This window comes from Onthophagus taurus, unplaced genomic scaffold (genome assembly GCF_036711975.1).
Source record: "Onthophagus taurus isolate NC unplaced genomic scaffold, IU_Otau_3.0 ScKx7SY_15, whole genome shotgun sequence".
Taxonomy (NCBI): domain Eukaryota; kingdom Metazoa; phylum Arthropoda; class Insecta; order Coleoptera; family Scarabaeidae; genus Onthophagus; species Onthophagus taurus.
Genome location: NW_027248940.1, coordinates 2,292,895 through 2,319,147, shown reverse-complemented (window position 1 = coordinate 2,319,147; position 26,253 = coordinate 2,292,895). Strand labels below are relative to the sequence as shown.

Below are 26,253 nucleotides of genomic sequence, written 5' to 3'. Positions count from 1 at the left end.
ATGGTCGCCTACGCCTCATTGGTTTGGTGGCCAAAAACAAAACATGACAGCTCAACAACAGCTGTCACAAATCCAGCGGTTAGCATGTCTTAACATAACGGGTGCAATGAGATCCTGTCCGACGGCTGCTTTGGAAGCCCTACTCGGTCTCACACCGCTCCACATATATATACAAAAGGAGGCAGCCTTAAGTGCCTTATCACTGAAAACAGTTTCTTCACTCAAGTTGATGCAGGGTAACCTCAGAGGACACCTCGAGATCCTCAAAGACCCATGTTTAAATCACCTGATTGAAATTAAAACGGACCTAATACCGACGGAATACAATTTCAACCAATCGTATAAGGTCATATTTAGTAGCAGGGATGATTGGGCCTCAACTAAAAAGAGGAGCCCTAGCCTGGTACACCGATGCTTCAAAGACAGTAAGATCTGGAGTAGGCATGGGCATCAGTGGACCAAATAGCCACATCAAATTGCCCCTCAGCTCGGACTTAACAATTTTCCAAGCAGAAGTTCTTGCTACAAACTTCTGCACCGCTTTGAACCTACAGAAGGGACAAAAAGGTGCATCCATAAACATTTTCACAGACAGTCGGGCCGCCTTAAAGGCAATTCAGGCCTACACGTGTGGCTCCGCACTGATCAGAGAGTGCACCAACAACCTGAGAGAACTCGCTTATTATTGCTGCCTCAGCCCGGCAGCAATAATAATAATAAAGCTTGGTTGCAGCTACTATTTTTTGTGAACTTGATCACTCAACAACCTATACATTCGAAAACAGTGGAGATCAAAACACCAAGTATTAACCTCTCAATTTTTCTTTGGGTAATTTGAAGAGTTTTAGCCGTATCCAAGAAATTAAACATTAAATATTTTTGACACAACCAAACACTTCGTATTATATCGCAATAAGACGTCTGGTAAAGTTTTTGTCGTGAATATGTATACCTATATAGTTTAATTAAATGAAATCGTCTAAACCGGACTTGAATTTCCCATTTCGCTTCACCGCCATCTATTAGCAAATCGACTATAACACACACCTGTTGCTCGACCTAAATAATCGCCACGAAAAACGAACAACAAACATTTATATTCCTTTTTTCCCCCCATTTCAAACCCAATAAAAAGTTGTCGCCGAAAAAAATTCTTTTATTCCCGTTCTGTTACGGTTCGGTTATTTTTACATCGGGCGTCGTAACCGGGCGTAGAGAACGTCCGTTTTGTTAGGTTATGTTATTGATTTTTTGGTGTGTGTGTGAGTGAGTGATTTCGTGGCGGCTTCTTTTTGATCTTTTCGATACTATCTGTATTTATATATATTTTAATCGCGAGTGTGTTAATTAATAGTGAAGTACAGAGCTTCTGGATATTGGTGTAATTGATTGTTAGATGTGAAGTGGTATATATAATAAGGAAAAAAAGGTTGAAATTTTTATTTGATTTTGTTATATGTATACAGGGTGCGGCAAAATTTTCGCTTAATGATGGTGTTTTGTTTTTATGTTGACGTCAACTTAAAAACAAAAATTTTGCCACACACTGTATATATAATATAATTTTGATTTGAATAAAAACGTGATTTTTGGTGATTATATGATAAGATAGCACAAATAAAAATTAATTTTAGAAAATGATTACAAAAAGGTGTGTAAACCTTGAAAACGGTAGGTTTCCGATTCGTTTTAGACAAAAATGTCAATTATAGTAATCACCCACTTTCTGTTTGAAACGTTTTTCGTTGTGAATAGGGAATTGAGTTTTAATTTAGCACCAGGGACGAACTCCCAATACTTCAATACTTCCTCAATACTAAAAATGAATTGATTTTGATTAAAAAAAAATTAATTTAGTTTTAATTCTTAATTTTTTGATTTTAATTCGTCGCTTAAAATCGCCTAAATTAATTATTTTTGTTAATTTTTAATTCAAAATTTTTAGTCCATCTCTGTTTAAACTGATTACCATAAAATTTGTTTTCCTCCGTTTTCACGAAACCAGTATTGCAAATTACAACACCGTAATAAACCGTTCAAGTACACCATCAGGTGATCAGTTTGTGACAAACCATCCAACAAAAACGACTCAAATAAAAATTTTTCCTTTTTTTTTACCTCCAATTTTCTATATATATTATATATATTTATATACATATATATCGAATTTTGCGTTGTTACAAAATGGATCTTTTCGGGTCGATTTTCGACGGTGGCAGAAGAAGATCTAGCACGAACGCCGGAACTATTTTGGTGACATCTTCTTCTGACGAAGACATGCTACCGAAGCAGATCAACAGGCGTAACAGTAAGAGGTTCGTAATTGGCGACGAGGGCGAACTTGAACCGATGGAAGTACGCATCGAGCATTGCGACGACCTCGAAAACGGAAATAACAATAACAACGGAGAAATGGAAAATGCCCTAAGAAGGAATTGGAGTGCTACTGGAAATAAGTTTTTGAGAGTGGGAACAACTTTAACGTAAGTTCAAATTAAAGTAATGATAAAATATTTTATATTAAAATAATTCAAAAAACTGTTGTCTAAATTCCTAAGTAAGTATCTCAATCAATATTTAATCAGACTCCTCGAAAGTCCATCTATTTTTCCAACCCATAACAGAAACATTTTGATATACGTGTTAGGGTGGCCGAAATTAAATTAATCTCACTTATTTTACTTGTTTTAATAATAGAAAAATAATACAAAGGATGCAACACACAAACGATCTTAACTGACCCACGTCTCATCTCGTACTGTTTTTCCTCCCCACGCCTGCCAACTATCGTTCCTTCGCGCCTATATTCACATTTCTCTAACATTCGGCTTCGCTACCTTCACCATCGTCCCCGATGGTGGCGTTTTTTTTAATTTCGGAGAGTTGACACCATGGTTTCATCCTATCGGCTGAGTAAACAGACTTAAATGGTCGTTGTGTTCGTTCAGCACCTTCAATGCCAGACAATACGTATCGATCTTGTCCCAACTATGACGTATGGACCTTTAAATAATGGTTGTAACTTTCTGCTTTCACCTATAGTTATCGGTTCTCTCTTAATCAAAACTAAATCGCCTTCTTTGTATTGTCTTTCTGCTTCTGCTGGGTTATTTCTATCTTTTCCAAAGCTTCTCTCCTCATTTCATCGCGTTCCTCTTCGTTATATTCTCCTTGGTCTAAAGTTGGTATTAACCGGTTTTGTAGGGCATTTCTAGGTTGGTAACCAAATAATAAATCATGGGCAGACTTTCTAGTAGTTTTATTCGGAATACTGTTGATGGCATACTGAATATTCGATAGTTTGACATCCCAATCTTTCCCATCTTCACGCGTAGTCATCGTTCTTATTGCTGTGGTGATTGTATGATTGTATCGTTCCACTTGACCATTTGCTCGTGGAGTGGATGTAGCATTCTTAATATGTATGATATGGTTTTCTCTGCAATATTCTTCAAAATTCTTCGCCGTAAATGCCGTACCCCTATCCGTAATTAACCTAGTCGGAGGTCCAAATATACTAACGATCTCGTTCATCACATTGAGGACGTTCCTCGTCTTAGTATCTTTAACAGCTTTCATATATAGATACTTCGTAAAGTTATCAACACATTACAGAATATGGATGTTACCTTTTGTACTCTTGGGAAAGGGTCCCAGGTGATCAACGTTGACGGTGTGGAATGGGATCGGTAAGCGTTCGATGTTATGTAGCTGTGCTTGCAGTTTTCCAGTTTTATTTTTTTGATAAGCACATTCGATGCATGAATCTATGTAGCTCTTCACTTTCTTCCTCATTCTGGAAAACCAAAAGTATTTTTGTAAGTGTAATAGTGTTCTTTCCAATCCATAATGTCCCATATCATCATGGCTGCCCTTGATCACTCTCCATCGCACCTCATTGGGAACTACCCATCTCAAGCCTTCCTTCGCTTTTCGGCATATTCGGTTGTCTTTCAGTTCATAATCTTCATGAATTTGCTTTTCTTCGTTGGTTTGTGGTCGTTTCCGTAGAATATCGAGTATAGTCTTCAACTTGTGGTCTTGGAGCTGCATGGTTAATAGCCAATCGCTGTTATCAATATGAAGGGTAAGTACGTTAACGTCTGCAATTTTAACCTCTCGGGCTGGTACATGTGGATTTCGGCTAAGGGCGTCGACGTGTGCCATTAGAGTCCCAATTCGATGTTCGACCTCAAAGTCATATTCTTGTAATTTGAGTATCCATCGGCCAATTCGTGGGGTAATATCCTTCTTTTTCATCATCGTCTTTAAAGAGTTGCAATCAGTAACTACTTTAAATTTCCTTCCCAACACGTAAACTCGAAATCGTTCCAGTGACTCAACAACGGCCAAAGCTTCCAGCTCGTAACTGTGAAACTTCTGCTCTAATTCGGAAGTCTGGCGGCTAAAATAGGAAACAGGTTTCATAACTTCATTGGGCTTCGACTGAAACAGGATTCCCGCCAAGCCTATTTTGCTAGCGTCCGTGTGAATTTCGAAATCAGCATTTGAGTCATATAAGGTAAGTATGGGTCGTTCGGCTAATTCGTCTTTCACGCTCTGGAATGCTCGTTCTTGTTCTTCTTCCCAATGCCAATCGTTGTCTTTTCTTGTAAGTATCGTTAATGGTTTTACAATTAAAGCATAATTTTGAATGAATCGTCGGAAAAATCCCGCAATTCCCAAAAATTGTCGAACTTCTGTTACGTTGGTAGGACGTTTGAACTGTTTGATAGCGTTGATCTTCGAATGACCTGGACGAACCCCTTCCTCGGATACTTCAAAACCCAAATACTCAACTTGGTCCATCAAGAAGCTACACTTGGAGAGATTCAAAGTTAGTCCCTTTTCCCGAAGCACCTCGAAAACACGGCTCAACTAAGTGGGTTCCTCCGTTACCGTTTCACTCGCGATCAACATATCGTCCATATACGTAGTTACGATCCCGGACCCGATCTCGCGTTCGACTATCTTCATCAAGCGATTGAACACACTTGGCGCATTCACAAGGCCAAAGGGCATTCGCGTAAACTGGTATTGTCCCTCTGTCGTCACAAAAGCAGTTAAGTGTTGTGATTCGCGCACAATTGGAATTTGATAGTAACCACTCGCGAGGTCTAATGTTGTAAAATAACGATTTCCGGCTAACTGATCGAGTTTTTCATCTATGTTCGTCATCGGCACATATTCTTTCTTTGTCACTGCGTTTAAACGACGATAGTCCACGCACATTCTTTCCCCGCCCGTTTTCTTCGAAAACTACCGGACTTGAATATGACGAATTAGACTCACAAATTATTCCAGAGCTTTGCGGCTCCACGTAACTTTGAGATGGCATTAAACAGTACAATATTATGATTCCATTGAAACGAATCTATTAAATGTTCCACTTTTTGAACCCATTGTGGTGCTGTTAATCCGTCTAGTTTATCTGGATCAAATTCTGGTAATAATTGTGACATGTTACCTGTTTGTGTCATTTGTCGTTCTTCAGTACCTAATTGAAGGGTTCTCTGTCGCTCCAGTAACTCCCGTTCTCGCTTTAAAAGGTCCCATTCACGTTTTAACAATTGTTTCTCCCATTCGATCGGATATCTTGCATCACCCAGAGTATTCAATTCGTCAATGTCGGTCGAATTTGCTACCATTCCTTGTGAATCGCAATGTATATCGTCCATGCTGGGTATAATATTTGTCTTTTCGTCCGCCATTTGGTACAATTTCGTCAAGAAAAACTTAAGATTCTTTTGTTGTTGTTTCGGATTGTTTCTGTCAACCGTTGACGTTTTTCGCTGGCGCCCTCTCTTGGTACGTAGCGCAATTCGTTCAATCAACCTTGAAATATCGACACCGACCGTTCAGATATTGCAACTGACAGTTCACAACTTGCCCGCTCTCGTCGTTGGGTCGCTGCTTTACGTTGTCCGTTATTGCAATGTCCGCCGTCAATATTTCTCAATTTCGTAGTTTTCGTTCTCTGTCCTATGACACTCGATTCTTGCACTATCCCTCCGCTGCTTTGTTAGGGTGGCCGAAATTAAATTAATCTCACTTATTTTACTTGTTTTAATAATAGAAAAATAATACAAAGGATGCAACACACAAACGATCTTAACTGACCCACGTCTCATCTCGTACCGTTTTTCCTCCCCACGCCTGCCAACTATCGTTCCTTCGCGCCTATATTCACATTTCTCTAACATACGTTTGAGTTTAGCATTGTATTAGCGCCAATCTTACTAAGAGTGCATTAGCAAGAGTCTTGAAGACACCTTTCTGCAACCACAAAGGAAGACAACCTATGACCCAAGTCTATATATAAGTTACTGCCTTAATGGTGATTAATGGTGATGAGATAGACCAAGCAAGATACGCATCGTTACAGTTGCTATTTGAATCCTGCAGAGTATGAGCACTGCAAAGTGTTAGGACATTGCATAATTTCTTGTTATTGCAAAATCTTTGACGATTACGAAGTTTCTGATTACTGAAAAGTTTCTGGACACTGTAAAGATCTTGCAAAGTTTATGAGTCCAGCAAAGTCTTAACACACTGCATAGTTTTTGGACACTGTATAATGTTTAGATATTGCAAAATCTTTGAAGACTAGAAACTTTTTGGTCACTACAAAGTTTCTGAACGCTGCAAATTGTTTAGATTTTGGAGAATCTGTGAGCACTGCAAAGTTTTAACGCACTGCAGAATCTCTGAACACTGCAAATTGTTTGGATCGTACAAATATAATATAATAAACACATGTCATAATTGTGTTTATTTTGTAAAATTAACTTTAAATTACTTAACTCATTATGACATAAATAGTTCATGGTAATAAAGATTTTTTTTTAAATGGATAATTTAATGTATTTTAAAGAATCTATTAAAAAACAAACTCAAATTATGTAATTTTAAATTCAAAAAATGTTTAAATTGATAAATTTTGTATGTAAATAATGTCGTTAGCGTTGGTTAAATTAGAGTTTGTAGTTTTGTGAAAGCGTTACCTCCAAAGATTGAGGATAAAAAAGGAATCGTCCGAAAAAAAGATGTTAGTTGAAGTTTACCGTTTTGGTGATGATACCATCGATAACGTGTTTAAAAAAGTTTATTTATTTTTGGTGGAATCATTTTTTATTTACAAGCATGTTAAATAATCTGTACAATAGAAGAAGGTAATTTTTTTAAGACTGTATAAAATTCTGTTTAAATTTATTGACCTTTAATCGTTTGCATTAACACGGGTTTGTTGATAAAGTTTTTTTGCGAGACAAAATAAGTGTTGTAACAAGAATAACATGTTGATAAACTACACGAGTGGAATCAATAAAATAGAAATCAAATAAACGTAATATTACCTTGAAAGTCTTTTACATAAATAAATTATTGCAAAAACTGTCGTTTCAGTATAATTATATACATATATATATCTCGAGAATTGGAAGGTTTAGAAAGAAATGTTTCGGATAAAAATGTTGCTAATTAACTCTAAATATATTTCCAGTAATGGGGTATATTCCATTAAGCAGTTCTACTATCTTAATTAATCCAAAAGTGAAAAGTGTCCAAATCATCAATTTAAACAATAATGGTATTTAATATCTCGAGAATTGGAAGATTTAGAATTAAATGTTTCGGATTAAAAATATTGCTAATTAACTCTAAATACATTTCCAGTAATCGGGTTTATTCCATTAAGCAGTTCTACCAACTTAATCAATCCAAAAGTGAAAAGTGTCAAAATCATTAATTTTAACAAAACTGGTATTTAATATTTCGGAAATTGGAAGGTTTAGAAGGAAATGTTTCGGATAAAAAATGTTGCTAATTAACTCTAAATACATTTCCAGTAATCGGGTTTATTCCATTAAGCAGTTCTACCAACTTAATCAATCCAAAAGTGAAAAGTGTCAAAATCATTAATTTTAACAAAAATGGTGTTTAATATTTCGGGAATTGGAAGGTTTAGAAAGAAATGTTTCGGATAAAAAAATGTTGCTAATTAACTCTAAATACATTTCCAGTAATCAGGTTTATTCCATTAAGTAGTTCTACCAACTTAATCAATCCAAAAGTGAAAAGTCTCAAAATCATTAATTTTAACAATAATGGTATTTAATATTTCGGGAATTGGAAAGTTTAGAAAGAAATGTTTCGGATAAAAAATGTTGCTAATTAACTCTAAAAACATTCCTAATAACCGGTTTTATTCCATTAAGCAGTTCTACCAACTTAATCAATTCAAAAGTGAAAAGTGTCAAAATCATTAATTTTAACAAAAATGGTATTTAATATTTCTGGAATTAGCTGGTTTAGAAAGAAGTGTTTCCTATAAAAAATGTTGCTAATTAACTCTAAATACATTTTCAGTAATCGGATATATTCCATTAAGCAGTTCTACCATCTTAATCAATCCAAAAGTGAAACGTGTCAAAATCATTAATTTTAACAATAATGGTATTTAATGTTTCGGAAATAAAAAAGTTTAGAAAGAAATGTTTCTGATAAAAAATGTTGCTATTTAACTCTAAAAACATTCCTAATAACCGGTTTTATTCCATTAAACAGTTCTACCAACTTAATCAATTCAAAAGTGAAATGTGTCAAAATCATTAATTTTAACGAAAATGATATTTAATATTTCGGAAATTGGAAGGTTTAGAAGGAAATGTTTCGGATAAAAAATGTTGCTAATTAACTCTAAATACATTTCCATTAATCGGTTTTATTCTATTAAGTAGTTCTACCAACTTAATCAATCCAAAAGTGAAAAGTCACAAAATCATTAATTTGAACGACAATGGTATTTAATATTTCGGGAATTGGAAGGTTTATAAAGAAATGTTTCGGATAAAAAATGTTGCTAATTAATTCTAAATACATATTCAGTAATCGGGACTATTCCATTAAGCAGTTCTACCAACTTAATCAATTCAAAAGTGAAAAGTGTCAAAATTATTAATTTTAACAAAAATGGTGTTTAATATTTCGGGAATTGGAAGGTTTAGAAAGAAATGTTTCGGATAAAAAAATGTTGCTAATTAACTCTAAATACATTTCTAGTAATCAGGTTTATTCCATTAAGTAGTTCTACCAACTTAATGAATTCAAAAGTGAAATGTGTCAAAATCATTAATTTTAACAATAATGGTATTTAATGTTTCGGAAATAGAAAAGTTTAGAAAGAAATGTTTCGGATAAAAAATGTTGCTAATTAACTGTAAAAACATTCCTAATAATCGGTTTTATTCCATTAAGCAGTTCTACCAACTTAATCAATTCAAAAGTGAAATGTGTCAAAATCATTAATTTTAACAAAAATGGTGTTTAATATTTCGGGAATTGGAAGGTTTAGAAAGAAATGTTTCGGATAAAAAAATTTTGCTAATTAACTCTAAATACATTTCCAGTAATCAGGTTTATTCCATTAAGTAGTTCTACCAACTTAATCAATCCAAAAGTGAAAAGTGTCAAAATCATTAATTTTAACAATAATGGTATTTAATGTTTCGGAAATAAAAAAGTTTAGAAAGAAATGTTTCGGATAAAAAATGTTCCTAATTAACTCTAAAAACATTCCTAATCACCGGTTTTATTCCATTAAGCAGTTCTACCAACTTAATCAATTCAAAAGTGAAATGTATCAAAATCATTAATTTTAACAAAAATGGTGTTTAATATTTCGGGAATTGGAAGGTTTAGAAAGAAATGTTTCGGATAAAAAATGTTGCTAATTAACTCTAAATACATTTTCAGTAATCAAGTGTATCCCATTAAGCAGTTCTACCATCTTAATCAATCTAAAAGTGAAAAGTGTCAAAATCATTAATTTTAACAATAATGGTATTTAATGTTTCGGAAATAGAAAAGTTTAGAAAGAAATGTTTCTGATAAAAAATGTTGCTATTTAACTCTAAAAACATTCCTAATAACCGGTTTTATTCCATTAAACAGTTCTACCAACGTAATCAATTCAAAAGTGAAAAGTGTCAAAATCATCAATTTTAACAACAATAGTATTTAATATCTCGAAAATTTGAAAGTTTAGAAAGAAATGTTTCGGTTAAAAAATGTTGCTAATTTCCTCTAAATATTATCCTTAAGTCGGGTTTATTCCATGAACCAGTTTTATCAACTTAATCAATCTAAAAGTGAGATGTGTCAAAATGATCAATTTTAACAGCAATAGTATTTAATATTGCGAAAATTTTAAAGTTTAGAAAGAAATGTTTCAGATAAAAAATGTTGCTAATTAACTCAAAAAACGTTTGTAATGATCGGTGTTATTCTATTAAGCAGTTCTACCAACTTAATCAATTCAAAAGTGAAAAGTGTCAAAATCATCAATTTTAATAACAACAGTATTTAATATCTCAAGAATTTGAAGGTTTAGAAAGAAATGTTTCGGATAAAAAATGTTACTAATTTACTCTAAATACATATCCTTAAGTCGGGTTTATTTCATTAACCAGTTCTATCAACTTAGTCAATCTAAAAGTGAAAAGTGTCAACATCATCAATTTTAACAACAATAGTATGTAATATCTCGAAAATTTGAAAGTTTAGAAAGAAATGTTTCTTATAAAAAAATGTTGCTATTAACTCAAAAAACATTCCTAGCAATCGGTTTTATTCCATTAAGTAGTTCTACCAACTTAATCAATTCAAAAGTGAAAAGTGTCAAAATCATCCATTTTATCAATAGTATTTAATATCTCGAGAAGTTGAAGGTTTAGAAATAAATGTTTCGGATAAAAGAATGTTGTTAATTAACTCTAAATGCATATCTCTTAATCGGGTTTATTCTATTAAACAGTTCTACCAACTTAACCAATCTAAAAGTGAAAAGTGTCAAAATCATAAATTTGAACAGTAATTGTATTTAATATTTTGGGAATTGGAAAGTTTAGAAAGATATATTTCGGATTAAAAATGTTGCTAATTAACTCTAAATACATTTCCAGTAATCGGGTATGTTCCGTTAAGCAGTTCTACCATCTTATTCAATCCAAAAGTGAAAAGTCTCAAAATCCTTAATTTTAACAATAATGGTATTTAATATTTCCGGAATTGGAAGGTTTAGAAAGAAATGTTTCGGATCAAAAATGTTGATAATTAACTCTAAATATATTTCCAGTAATCGGGTATATTCCATTAAGCAGTTTTACTATCTTAATTAATCCAAAAGTGAAAAGTCTCAAAATCATATATTTTAACAATAATGGTATTTAATCGGGAATTAGAAGGTTTAGAAAGAAATGTTTCGGATAAAAGAATGTTTTTATAATTATCTCTAATACATTTCCATTAAGCAGTTCTACCATCTTAATCAATTTTTCAAAAGTGAAAAGTGTCAAAATCATCAATTTTAACAATTTATACTATACTTAACCTGTACCTGTATGTAATTCTAATTTGAATACATTAGGCTGTTATCGTTAAAACCAGAGCTTCAAGTGTTATTTTTTTCGTTACAATTAAAAAAATATATTGGTTCAGTTCCGATTTTAATTCCAACGAAAATAACGTTGTTATGCGGTTTTCTTCGGTTTTAGGTTCAATTTATTATGTAATAAAACTATCTTCTTCCGTTTAAAATAACTTATAATCGTTAAATAACGTTTATAAAACTAGTATTTTAGTTTAATATATTTTTTAAATTTACTAACTGTTCTAAGAAACTACATACTGCAACATACAAATACCTGTTCCAAAGTGACAGGTACAAGTATCGGTTAACACCGCAAAAGCCGAAGTCGTTTGTGGTCGAGGCACTGCAATTATTACCATATGAACTCGTATTCGAACAACATATAGCAGCGCCTCGGCTCAATCAGAAGAAATAATTGATCCGAAGAACTAAGCCGAGTTCGCTTGTGGCCGAGACACTGGCCACAAATTTTTTAATCCTGGTCTATTCAATATATCATCAATTAAGCTAGCGTTGTTTTTGCTAAGTTAACTATTAATAAACATCTCCCCAACAATCTTGTTTCCCCGAATCAACCAAATAAGAAGATATAAAATTACAATCTAGAATTTTACAGAAACATCACAACCTCAAAATTTAATTTGATATAACGTCAATCATAATAAACGTCAATAAATTTAATTTTCCGTTTTCGTTGTCGTTTTTCATTTTGTAAAGAGTTCCAAATGAAGCGATTATGTTGGGAATGCTTCGAATTCGAAGACAATGGTATTCCTAATTATATATATAAATTGTTTTTTTAAGTTTCTAATTTTGCAATTAATTTTTATGTTTTAGGCCTAGTATGTCACAGGGAACTGTGATGCTACAAAATCGCCAACAAGAAAAAGATTTCACCGTAGCCACTCCCGAGGAATTCGTTAAAAGATTTAACGGAACTAAAGTTATTAATAAGGTATACTTTATTATTTTATATATCTATACATATCTGTATATATGTTGTTGTTGCGTTTTTAGTTCTAGTGTTAGTTCTAGTTTTCATTATTACCTATGCAGCGCTAGACCAAGAACTAGAATCATTCTAGTTTAGCCGTTTTAAGAGACGTAGGGCTAAATCCTTGACTAAAATTGGTATAAACCCAAACTGCTTTATTAACATTAAATTCGTCATCGTGATTAAAAATGCTTTATTTTGATACTAAACTCGATTTAAATCAAACAAAAACTAAAAAAAAATAGAGATATATAGAAATAAGTATCTCCAATTATTGAGATATATTCAAAAAGTTATCCAAATTATGATTATTAATAATTAATATTAATAATTATTAATAATACTTCAATATAAATCCAAACTCGATATCTTTCCGTCAATATTGCGAATATATCTCAAAAATTTGAGATGTATCTCTATGAATCTCTAATATTTTTAGTTCATATTGAAAAACATTATGTTTTTTTATCAAATTAAAGTATTTTCAATCACTACGGTGAAGTTATGTTAAAATGAAAGTTAAATATCTTTGGATTTTTGAGATATCAAATTTTTTAATTAAAATTTATCAAATATCACCTTCAATTCTAATTTATCGTTGTAATAATCAAAAATACTTCGGAAATAATCATAATTTGGATATATCTCAAAAATTGGAGATACTTATTTATATATACAGTGTGTCCCAGGATAGATGTTACAAGAGGTATAATGACTTAAAAAATTTTGAATTTTATTTTAAGGCTGAGGAATTAAGCCCTGCTTGGTGTGGAGAGAATTTTAAGTATATTTTCATATTTTGAAAATCAACTCGGTCTTGATAGTGAAGCGAAAACTATTTTTAGTTCAGGTAAAGTAAGCTTTTTGTTCCTGATACGGCAAAATATCATTAAGAAAAGTTGTTCAGAATGAGAAATTGTGGCACTATGCAAAATTTCAGAAAGATCTACATACAATGATTAAATCACTATATTTTAGATAAGATTTTTTTTTGCTGATAGAATGACAGGCAATACTTCCAACACGATGGATGCTCTGCAAATTCTACAGTACGTGTAGCTGAATGGTTAAATTTAATATTTCGAGAAAAGATTATATCTAGAAATGGTCCAATTGCGTGGCCTCGAAGGTCTCCCGACCTTACAATACTAAATTTCTTTCATGGGGTCCCCTTAAACAACTAGTTTTCGCTCAACCAAAACCGAACAATCGAAAAATATTAAAAGAACGGATAACAAATGCTATACGACAAATACACATCGAAAAAATTCAGAACAGCTTTAGAGAATTTAGGCATCGTATAGAAAAGTGTGCAACAAAAGGTGGATGTTATGTTGAATAAACGACAGTTAAGTTTACGTTCGATTTTCTATAAATAAAATAAAATTATACAATATTTATGTTATTTAAACTAAAATGTGATGGTTCAACCAAAGTAGATAGATCTTTCTGAAATTTTGCATAGGAACATAATTTCACATTTTGAACAACTTTTCATAATAAAATTTTTCAGTATCATGAACAAAAAGGTTACTTTACTTGAACGAAAAATAGTTTACTCTTCACTATCAAGGCCGAGTTGATTTTCAGAATATGAAAATATACTTAAAATTCTCTCCGCACCAAGCAGGGCTTAATTCCTCAGCCTTAAGATAAAATTCAAAAATTTTTAAGTCATTATATCTCTTATAACATCTATCCTGGGACACACTGTATATCTATTTTTTTAGTTTTCGTTTGATTTAAATCGAGTTTGGTATCAAATTAAAGCATTTTTAATCACGATTCCTAATTTAGTAGTGAATTCATGAATAAATATTCTTAGATTCTTAAGATATTTGAAAATATTAATTAAAGGTTATCAAATGGTATCTACAAATCCAATTTGTTAGTATAATTATTAATAATAATACTTCAAAATAAATCTAAACTCGATATATTTCCGTCAATATTGCGAATATATCTCAAAAATTTGAGATGTATTTCAATGAATCTCTAATGTTTTTAGATTATATTGAAAAACATCATGTTTTGTTATCAAATTAAATTATTTTCAATCACTACGGTGAAGTGATGTTAAAATGAAAGTTAAATATCTTTGGATTTTTGAGATATGTCAAATTTTTTAATTAAAATTTATCAAATATCACCTTCAATTCTAATTTATCGTTGTAATAATCAAAAATACTTCTGAAATAATCATAATTTGGATATATCTCAAAAATTGGAGATACTTATTTCTATATATCTATATTTTTTTTAGTTTTTGTTTGATTTTAATCGAATTTGGTATCAAATTAAAGCATTTTTAATCACGATAACTAATTTAGTGGTGAATTCATAAATAAATATCCTTAGATTCTTAAGATATTTGAAAATATTAATTAAAGGTTATTAAATGGTATCTACAAATCCAATTTGTCAGTATAATTATTAATAATAGTTCAAAATAAATCTAAACTCGATATATTTCCGTCAATATTGCGAATATATCTCAACAATTTGATATATATCTCTATGAATCTCTAATATTTTTAGTTTATATTGAAAAACATCATGTTTTGTCATCAAATTCATGTATTTTCAATCACTACGGTGAAGTTTATGTTAAAATTAAAACTAAATATCTTTGGATTTTTGAGATATGTCAAATTTTTTAATTAAAATTTATCAAATATTAACCTCAATTCTAATTTATCGTTGTAATAATCAAAAATACTTCGGAAATAATCATAATTTGGATATATTTTTGGATATATCTCAAAAATTGGAGATACTTATTTCTATATATTTCTATATTTTAGTTTTTGTTTGATTTAAATCGAGTTTGGTATCAAATTAACGCATTTTTAATCATGATTACTAATTTAGTAGTGAATTCATAAATAAGTATCCTTAGATTCTTAAGATATTTGAAAATATTAATTAAAGGTTATCAAATGGTACCTACAAATCGAATTTGTCAGTATAATTTTTAATAATACTTCAAAATAAATCTAAACTCGATATATTTCCGTCAATATTGCGAATATATCTTAAAAATTTGAGATGTATCTCTACGAATCTAATATTTTTAGTTTATATTGAAAAACATCATGTTTTGTCATCAAATTAAAGTGTTATGCTAAATTATAGCTAAATATCTTTGGATTTTTTAGATATGTCAAATTTTTTAATTAAAATTTATCAAATATCACCTTCAATTCTAATTTATCGTTGTAATAATCAAAAATACTTCGGAAATAATCATAATTTGGATATATTTTTGGATATATCTCAAAAATTGGAGATACTTATTTCTATATATCTCTATTTTTTTAGTTTTTGTTTGATTTAAATCGAGTTTGGTATCAAATTAAACCATTTTTAATCACGATTACTAATTTAGTAGTGAATTCATAAATAAATATCCTTAGATTCTTAAGATATTTGAAAATATTAATTGAAGGTTATCAAATGGTATCTACAAATCTAATTTGTCAATAAAATTGTTAATAATACTTCAAAATAAATCTAAACTCGATATATTTCCGTCAATATTACGATTATATCTCAAAAATTTGAGATGTATCTCTATGAATCTCTAATATTTTTAGTTTATATTGAAAAACATCATGTTTTGTCATCAAATTAAAGTATTTTCAATCACTACGATAAAGTTTATATTAAAATTAAAGCTAAATATTTTTGGATTTTTGAGATATGTCAAATTTTTTAATTAAAAGTTATCAAATATCACCTTCAATTCAAATTTATCGTTGTAATAATCAAAAATACTTCGGAAATAATTATAATTTGGATATATTTTTCTATATATCTCAAAAATTGGAGATACTTATTTCTATATATCTCTATTTTTTTAGTTTTTGTTTGATTTAAATCGAGTTTGGTATCAAATTGAAGCATTTTTAATCACGATTACTAATTTAGTAGTGAAATCATAAATAAGTATCCTTAGATTCTTAAGATATTTGAAAATCTTAATTAAAGGTTATCAAATGGTACCTACAAATCGAATTTGTCACTATAATTATTAATAGTACTTCAAAATAAATCTAAACTCGATATATTTCCGTCAATATTGCGAATATATTTCAAAAATTTGAGATGTATCTCTATGAATCTCTAATATTTTTAGTTTATATTGAAAAACATCATGTTTTGTCATCAAATTAAAGTGTTATGCTAAATATCTTTGATTTTTGAGATATGTCAAATTTTTTAATTAAAATTTATGAAATATCACCTTCAATTCTAATTTATCGTTGTAATAATCAAAAATACTTTGGAAATGATCATAATTTGGATATATTTTTGGATATATCTCACAAATTGGAGATACTTATTTCTATATATCTCTATTTTTTTAGTTTTTGATTGATTTAAATCGAGTTTGGTATCAAATTAAAGCCTTTTTAATCACGATTACTAATTTATTAGTGAATTCATAAATAAATATCCTTAGATTCTTAAGATATTTGAAAATATTAATTATAGGTTATCAAATCGGTACCTACAAATCGAATTTATCAGTATAATTATTAATAATACTTCAAAATGAACCTAAATTCGATATATTTCCGTCAATATCTCGAATATATCTCAAAAATTTGAGATAGATATCTCTATGTATCTCTAATATTTTTAGTTTTTATTGAAAAACATCATGTTTTGTCATCAAATTAAAGTATTTTCAATCACTACGGTGAAGTTTATGTTAAAATTAAAGATTAAACCCAAATGATTCTACTTCTAGGTATAGTGTAAATTTTATATAGTAACAGTGCTAGCGTAAAACTAGAACTAACACTAGACCTAGAACTAGAAAGTTTCGGGTTTAACCGTGCGTCTTCAGACAGTGTCTTCAAAAAGTGTCTTCAGACGCACGGCTAAAGCCGAAACATTCTAGTTCTAGGTCTAGTGTTAGTTCTAGTTTTCATTATTATGCAGCGCTAGACCAAGAACTAGAGTCATTCTAGTTTTGCCGTCTTAACAGACGTACGGCTAAACCCAAATGTTTCTAGTTCTAGGTCTAATGTTAGTTCCAGTGACAGTGCAAGTGTAAAACTAAAACTAACACTATAGCTAGAACTAGGATCATTCTTCGGATTCATTTATATTATATAATATATACAGGGTGATTCAAAAAACCGCTGACAGACTTGTAGGGCAAAACATTATCTGCTATAAAAAGCAGTTTTTTTAAAATATTGTCTACGCCATTGCTCTCTACGCTTGTAAAGTGATCAATTATCTATCAATTGGTCTCTTAAAAAACTTTGGTCAAAGCAATAGTTTTTAAGAAAAACACGTTTGTACAAAATTTGTTAATTCAATCAAAAACTGTTGCTTTAATCAAAGTTTTGTAAGAGACTTTCACGAAAATACTGGCCGTTTGACAAAATTAGCAGTCCTGTATAATAGTATATATATTTTATATATATTTCTTTTTATTTTTAGGTTTTAATAGCAAACAACGGAATAGCAGCTGTAAAATGTATGCGATCCGTGCGAAGATGGTCGTACGAGATGTTCAAAAACGAAAGGGCCGTAAGATTCGTGGTAATGGTAACCCCAGAAGATCTAAAAGCGAACGCCGAATACATAAAAATGGCGGACCATTACGTCCCGGTCCCAGGGGGCACCAACAACAACAATTACGCGAACGTCGAACTCATCATCGACATCGCAATTCGCTGCCAAGTCCAAGCCGTTTGGGCCGGATGGGGTCACGCCTCGGAGAACCCAAAACTCCCCGAGTTATTACACAAGAACAACATCGCTTTTATCGGCCCCCCGGAGAAAGCGATGTGGGCGTTAGGTGATAAAATTGCCTCCTCGATAGTCGCCCAAACGGCCGAAATTCCCACTTTACCCTGGTCTGGATCGGAATTGAAAGCTCAATACACCGGGAAAAAAATTAAAATTTCATCCGAGTTGTTTGCGAGGGGTTGCATTCATTCGCCAGAGCAGGGATTGGCGGCTGCTCAAAAAATTGGATTTCCCGTTATGATTAAAGCCTCAGAAGGTGGTGGGGGGAAAGGAATTCGAAAGGTGGATAACCAAGACGATTTTCCCGGCGCGTTTAGGCAAGTTCAAGCGGAAGTTCCAGGTTCGCCGATTTTCGTAATGAAACTAGCGAAATGCGCGCGACATCTCGAGGTGCAATTATTGGCCGATCAATACGGAAACGCAATATCCTTATTCGGAAGGGATTGTTCCATCCAACGGCGGCACCAAAAAATCATCGAGGAAGCCCCCGCTGTGATTGCGGAACCCGCAGTTTTCGAAGACATGGAAAGAGCCGCTGTTAGATTAGCCAAAATGGTGGGATACGTTTCCGCGGGAACCGTCGAGTATTTATACGACACATCGGGGCATTATTATTTCTTGGAATTAAATCCTCGACTTCAAGTTGAGCACCCCTGCACGGAAATGGTGTCGGACGTAAATTTACCAGCGGCCCAATTGCAAATTGCGATGGGGCTCCCGTTGCATTACATCAAAGATATTCGGTTATTGTACGGGGAATCACCGTGGGGAATGACAGAAATCGATTTTGATACTCCAAAGCATAAGCCGCAACCTTGGGGGCACGTAATCGCGGCTCGGATAACCTCGGAAAATCCCGATGAGGGGTTTAAGCCGAGTTCGGGGACTGTTCAAGAATTAAATTTCCGATCGTCGAAAAACGTTTGGGGGTACTTCTCCGTAGCGGCTTCCGGGGGTTTACACGAATTCGCCGATTCTCAATTTGGGCATTGTTTCTCGTGGGGGGAAAATCGCGAGCAAGCTCGCGAAAATTTAGTAATCGCGCTAAAAGAGTTATCAATTCGAGGCGATTTTCGTACAACCGTCGAATATTTAATAACATTATTAGAGACGAAAAGTTTTCAAGAAAACACCATAGACACCGCTTGGTTGGACATTTTGATTTCCGAAAGGGTACAATCGGAAAAACCGGATGTGATGTTGGGGGTGATTTGCGGCTCCCTTCATATTGCGGATAAAACAATTTCCACGGCGTTCCACGAATTCCAAACTTCCCTAGAAAGGGGGCAAGTTCAGGGATCGAATACTTTAAATAACATTGTTGATGTTGAATTAATAAACGGGGGGCATAAATATAAAGTTCAAGCTACAAAGAGTGGTCCAAATTCTTACTTTTTAGTGATGAACGGGTCGTTTAAAGAAATCGAATTGCATCGGCTCAGCGATGGGGGGATTTTACTCTCGGTTGATGGCGCCTCATTCACAACCTACATGAAGGAAGAAGTTGATCGTTATCGGATTGTAATTGGTAATCAAACTTGTGTCTTTGAAAAAGAAAATGACCCAACGTTGTTGAGATCCCCATCCGCGGGAAAATTGATTTCGTTTCTTGTTGAGGATGGGGGGCATGTTTTTCGGGGGCAACCCTACGCCGAGATTGAAGTTATGAAGATGGTGATGACTTTAACGGCGGGGGAAGCGGGGAATGTTTCGTATGTTAAGCGGCCGGGTGCTGTTTTGGACGCGGGGTCAATTATTGCGATGTTGGAGTTGGATGATTCCGGGTTGGTTACGAAGGCGCAACCTTATAAGGGACCGTTTCCCGAGTTGGATGTGACGCATCCTGTTGGATCGCAAAAGTTGAATCATATTCACAATAATTATAAAGCGATTTTGGAGAATACTTTAGCAGGTAATTAATTTTTGAGATTATTTTAGTAAATATTGGTTTTATTAAAAAAAGCTTCAAATAAAATTAGTTTAGAATTAAATCAGCAACAACTTTTATTTGAAACATTTTTTAATATTTCCGCTAGGTGGCGCTGTATACTCTCATAAACTCTTTGTCATTTCCCTCTGAATAGTACGAAAAGTTATACTACTATATTAAGCCATATCGGAATATTTATTGTTTTTATCGAAAAATGTTTCAAATAATGTTTATTTAAAATACGATTTGAAATATTTTTTATTATTACAAAGATTCGATATCTCCTCTAGGTGGCGCTTTAGTATAAAAATTGATATTTTTGAGGTTATCTCAATAAATATTGGTTTTATTAAAAAAAGTTTCAAATAGAATTAATTTAGAATTAAATCAGCAACAATTTTCATTTGGAACATTTTTTAATATTTTCGCTAGGTGGCGCTGTATACTCTCATAAACTCTTTGTCATTTCCCTCTGAATAGTACGAAAAATTATACAGGGTGTGTCAAATGTCTGGAATATAGCCAATAACTTCGCCGTTTGTGGTTTTAAAGAAAAATGTTTCAAATACAAGTTTCTTTACTAATCATGACGCATATTTTGGGCATATTTACTTGTTTGTATTGTTTTCTGTTTCGTTGCTATGGCAACCAACATTGTTATTTTAAATGGGATGCATATATTTTTTTTGCATACTTTGATAGAGGATAAATTCTTCTATGCGATGAACATATCAAATCATATGGTTTATAAGAAAAAAATTGAAAAAAATTTGTTTTCTTAAAATGTTAAATCAGCAAATTCCAATCAAAGTAGGCGCCGAAATAACGCCGTTGACAGCTTTAAATGGCAAGAAAATGACAGTTTAAACAATTATGAATAATTAATAATGTATGGATACGGTGACAGATTTAATGTGGTTTCGTCATTGGTAGCTGTCTTTAGCTATCCACTTTTTGGAAGGTTTTTAACAGTTTCGGTGTTAAAGAATTTTTTTTAATATTTTGGATACTGTGAATTGTGTAATTTGTGTATCCGGGTAAATATTATTAAACAGTGTACAAACTTTACTTTGTCGTTCGCTTAATTACATCATATTTGTTTAAACTGTCAATTTTTTGACATTTAAAGCTGTCAACGGTGTCATTTCGGCGCCTACTTTGATTGTAATTTGCTGATTTCATATTTTCAGAGAACGCATTTCTTTCTTATACAACCATATGATTTGATATATTCATCATGTAGAGGGATTTATCCTCTATCAAAATATGCAAAAAAAACATATGCATCCCATTTAAAATAACGTTATTGGTTCCCATAGCAACGAAATAAAAAACAATGTAAATAAGCAGATATCGCCAAAAAATGCGCCACAAATAATAAAGAATTTTTTATTTGGAACATTTTTCTTTAAAATCACACATGGCGAAATTATTAGCTATATTCCAGACATTTGACACACCCTGTATATTGAGCCATGTCGGAATAATTATTGTTTTTATCGACAGATATTTTGAATCATTTATTTAAAATACGATTTGAAATAGTTTTTGTTTTTAACAAGGTTGGTTATCTCCGCTAGGTTTCGCTTTAATATAAAAATTGATATTTTTGAGGTTATCTCAATAAATATTGGTTTTATTATAAAAAGTTTCAAATAAAATTAGTTTAGAATTAAATCAGCAACAACTTTCATTTGAAACATTTTTTAATATTTTTGCTAGGTGGCGCTGTATTCTCTCATAAAGTCTTCGTCATTTCCCTCTGAACAGTACGAAAAATTATACAGGGTGTGTCAAATGTCTGGAATATAGCCAATAACTTTACCGTTTGTGGTTTTAAAGAAAAATGTTTCAAATACAAGTTTCTTTACTAATCATGACGCATATTTTGGGCATATTTACTTGTTTGTATTGTTTTTTGTTTCGTTGCTATGGCAACCAACATTGTTATTTTAAATGGGATGCATATATTTTTTTTGCATACTTTGATAGAGGATAAATTCTTCTATGCGATGAACATATCAAATGATATGGTTGTATAAGAAAAAAATTGAAAAAAATGCGTTTTCTTAAAATATTAAATCAGCAAATTACAATCAAAGTAGGCGCCGAAATAACGCCGTTGACAGCTTTAAATGGCAAGAAAATGACAGTTTAAACAATTATTAATAATGTATGGATACGGTGACAGATTTAATGTAGTTTCGTCATTGGTAGCTGTCTTTAGCTATCCACTTTTTGGAAGGTTTTTAACAGTTTCGGTGTTAAAGAATTTTTTTTAATATTTTGGATACATGTGGATTGTGTAATTTGTATTAATATTATTAAACAGTGTACAAACTTTACTTTGTCGTTCGCTTAATTGCATCATATTTATTTAAACTGTCAATTTTTTGACATTAAAGCTGTCAACGGCGTCATTTCGACGCCTACTTTGATTGTAATTTGCTGAATACATATTTTCAGAGAACGCATTTTTTTTCTTATACAACCATATGATTTGATATATTCATCACGTAGAGGGATTTATCCTCTATCAAAATATGCAAAAAAAACATATGCATCCCATTTAAAATAACATTATTGGTTGCCGCCATAGCAACGAAACAAAAAACAATGTAAATAAACAGATATTGCCAAAAAATGCGCCACAAATAATAAAGAATTTTTTATTTGGAACAATTTTCTTTAAAATCACACATGGCGAAATTATTGGCTATATTCCAGACATTTGACACACCCTGTATATTGAGCCATATCGGAATAATTATTGTTTTTATCGACAGATATTTTGTATCATTTATTTAAAATACGATTTGAAATAGTTTTTATTATTAACAAGGTTGGACATCTCCACTAGGTGGCGCTTTAGTATAAAAATTGATATTTTTGAGGTTATCTCAATAAATATTGGTTTGATTATAAAAAGTTTCAAATAAAATTAGTTTAGAATTAAATCAGCAACAACTTTCATTTGGAACATTTTTTAATATTTTCGCTAGCTGGCGCTGTTTTCTCTCATAAAGGCTGCTTCATTTCCCTCTGAACAGTATGAAAAAGTATATTAAGCCATATCAGAATATTTATCGTTTTTATCGAAAAATATTTCGAATAACATTTACTTAGAATACAATTTTAAATAGTTTTTGATATTACAAATATTCGGTATCTCCGCCAGATGGCGCTTTTACATATAAAATTTGTATTTTGAGGTTATCTCAATAAATATTGGTTTTATTAAAAAAAGTTTCAAATGAAATTGATTTAAAATTGAATCAGCAACAACTTTTATTTGAAACATTTTTTAATATTTTTGCTAGGTGACGCTGTATTCTCTCATAAAGTCTTCTTCATTTCCTTCTGAACAGTACGAAAAATTATACAGGATGATTTATAATATACGGAGCAGACTGCCAAAAAACGTATAATTCGATTTATTAGAGCAGTGTGTATCTAGCGCCCTCTACGAGCAATAACAAAACAAGTTTCAAATTCGTATTTCTCCTGCTCGAAAACATATAATTACCAAATTTTATGTTAATAGTACAAAATGCTTCAAAATTATCAAGAAATTTCGAAATAAGAATTTAACTTTCAACACCCTGTGTCTTGAAACCCACCAACAACATTTGTATAAGAGATATTAGGTTAAATCGTCATATTTTGGTGTCTAGTGTCTCCGGTATTCGAATTTCCCATTCTTTCTGACTCACCCTGTATATTAAGCCATATCGGAATAATTATTGTTTTTATCCAAAAATATTTCGAATAACATTTATTTAGAATACGTTTTGAAACAATTTTTGTTATTACACAGTTCCGATATCTCCACCAGGTGGCGCTGTTTAGAATAAAATTGATATTTTTGAGGTTATCTCCATAAATATTGCCTTTATTAAAAAAAGTTTCAAATGAAATTGATTTAAAATTGAATCAGCAACAATTTTTATTTGAAACATTTTTTAATATTTTTCTTCATTTCCCTCTGAACAGTACAATAAATTACATATTAAGCCATATCGAAATAATTATTGTTTTTATCGAAAAATATTTGGAATAACATTTATTTAGAATACGATTTTAAATATATTTTGTTATTACAAAGTTTCGATATTTCCAACAGGTGGCGCTTTATTATCAAAATCTATGTTTTTGAGGTTATCTCAGTAAATATTAGTTTTATTAAAAAAAGTTTCAAATAAAATTAGTTTAGAATTAAATCGGCAACAACTTTTATTTGAAACATTTTTAAATATTTTTGCTAGGTGGCGCTGTATACTCTCATAAAGTCTTCTTCATTTCCCTCTGAACAGTACGAAAAATTATACAGGGTGATTTATAATATACGGAGCAGACAGCCAAAAAACTTATAATTTGATTTATCCAACGAGCAGTGTGTATCTAGCGCCCTCTACGAGCAATAACAAAACAAGTTTCAAATTCGTATTTCTCATGCTCGAAAACATATAATTACCAAATTTTATGTTAATAGTACAAAATGCTTCAAAATTATCAAGAAATTTCGAAATAAGAATTTAACTTTCAACACCCTGTGTCTTGAAACCCACCGACATTTGTATAAGAGATATTAGGTTAAATCGTCATATTTTTTACCCTGTATATTAAGCCATATCGGAATAATTATTGTTTTTATCCAAAAACATTTCGAATAACATTTATTTAGAATACGATTTTAAATATTTTTTGTTATTACAAAGTTTCGATATTTCCACCAGGTGGCGCTTTAGTATCAAAATCTATGTTTTTAAGGTTATCTCAGTAAATATTAGTTTTATTAAAAAAAGTTTCAAATAAAATTAGTTTAAAATTAAATCAGCAACAACTTTTATTTTAAACATTTTTTAATATTTTTCTTAGGTGGCGCTGCATTCCCTCATAAAGTCTTAATTTCCCTCTGAACAGTACGAAAAATTATATAAGGTTTCTCAAAATTCCCGAGGCGGAGCTATAAGTTTTGAACGAACCAAGAAAAAAATTTAAAGATTTGGGGATCACTAAACAGTAATAAAAACTGCATTCTTAAATAATTTAGAACTTCCACGCAATGTGGAGTTTTTTTAAGGGATGACCACCCCTACATTTTTAAATAGCAACCCCTATCGAGTTTACCTTATTTTCAAGGTAATGAAAAAAGAAATACAACCCTATAAATCAAAACCCCATATCTTAATTCTTTCAAGAATTATGGGGATTGACTACCGAATGGGGAAATACAATGTTTTCATGTTTTTTTGCACGTTTATTACGATACTTTTCTTAAGCCCCCAAAAGAAAAAATCGAATGGTGTTAGATCAGGAAATGGTGTTAGTCACTCACATACACTTGGAACATAAATTTTCTGCGGTCTCTGAGTGTGATCATTTCTTATTAAACGTGGATTTTCGTCACATCAATAATAACTATAGTGCCTATTAACCTTACCATTCAAGTAAAAAGTAGCTTCATAAGAGAAAACAACAACCAAACGAAAATTTCTGTCAACATCACACTTTTCATGTACTATTTCACAGAATTCCAACCTTCTTTCGAAGTCACCTTCGTTTAATTTCTGAACTAGGTGAAACTTATAGGGGAAATAGTTATTTCTTGTTAAAATTCTGTGGACTGAACTTTTACCAATTTCATGTATTTGAGACGCTTTTAATAAGGAACTTAACGGTTCTTCAATAAAAGACTTCTTCGGTTTTTTCTGGAGTTGGAGATTTCGGTCTACCAGTTCTCGGAAGATCTTTCACAGTTCCCTCTGAAATCTTCGAACAGTTCTTTCGACTGTTGATTTAGAAATCGATGGTCGTTGATGAAAAAAATCATTGAAGACGTGCCGCACTTCATTGTAAGATCTTGTTCTATCTCCAAAGCCACGAATCATTAAAAGAGTGATTCTTTCTTTTTCGGTCAGTTTTTGCGCCATTTTTTATTTAATAAAAGTAAAATTTAGAACACAAGTTTATTGAAAACAGTCGAAAGAATGATATTTTGAAGTTATCTCAATAAATATTGGTTTTATTAAAAAAAGTTTCAAATAAAATTAGTTTAGAATTAAATCAGCAACAACTTTTATTTGAAAAATTTTGCAATATTTTTGCTAAGTGGCGCTGTATTCTCTT

General features: G+C 31.6%; 1 protein-coding gene across 7 annotated transcripts in view; it reads left to right on the top strand.

The window, feature by feature from the left end:
• Positions 1–26,253, top strand: part of LOC111421005 (acetyl-CoA carboxylase) — a 76,825-nt gene that overhangs the window by 16,777 nt on the left and 33,795 nt on the right. For 3 of the 7 annotated variants that reach the window (XM_071200982.1, XM_071200984.1, XM_071200985.1), the window contains 2 exons: positions 12,266–12,383; positions 17,883–20,106. In XM_071200982.1, coding sequence (XP_071057083.1) covers positions 12,266–12,383; positions 17,883–20,106 — 2,342 coding nt within the window. Of the gene's footprint in view, positions 1–1,064; positions 1,430–1,476; positions 2,484–12,110; positions 12,197–12,265; positions 12,384–17,882; positions 20,107–26,253 lie in introns of those variants that run through there. The other 4 variants (XM_071200987.1, XM_071200986.1, XM_071200981.1 and 1 more) reach the window with 4 other exon arrangements.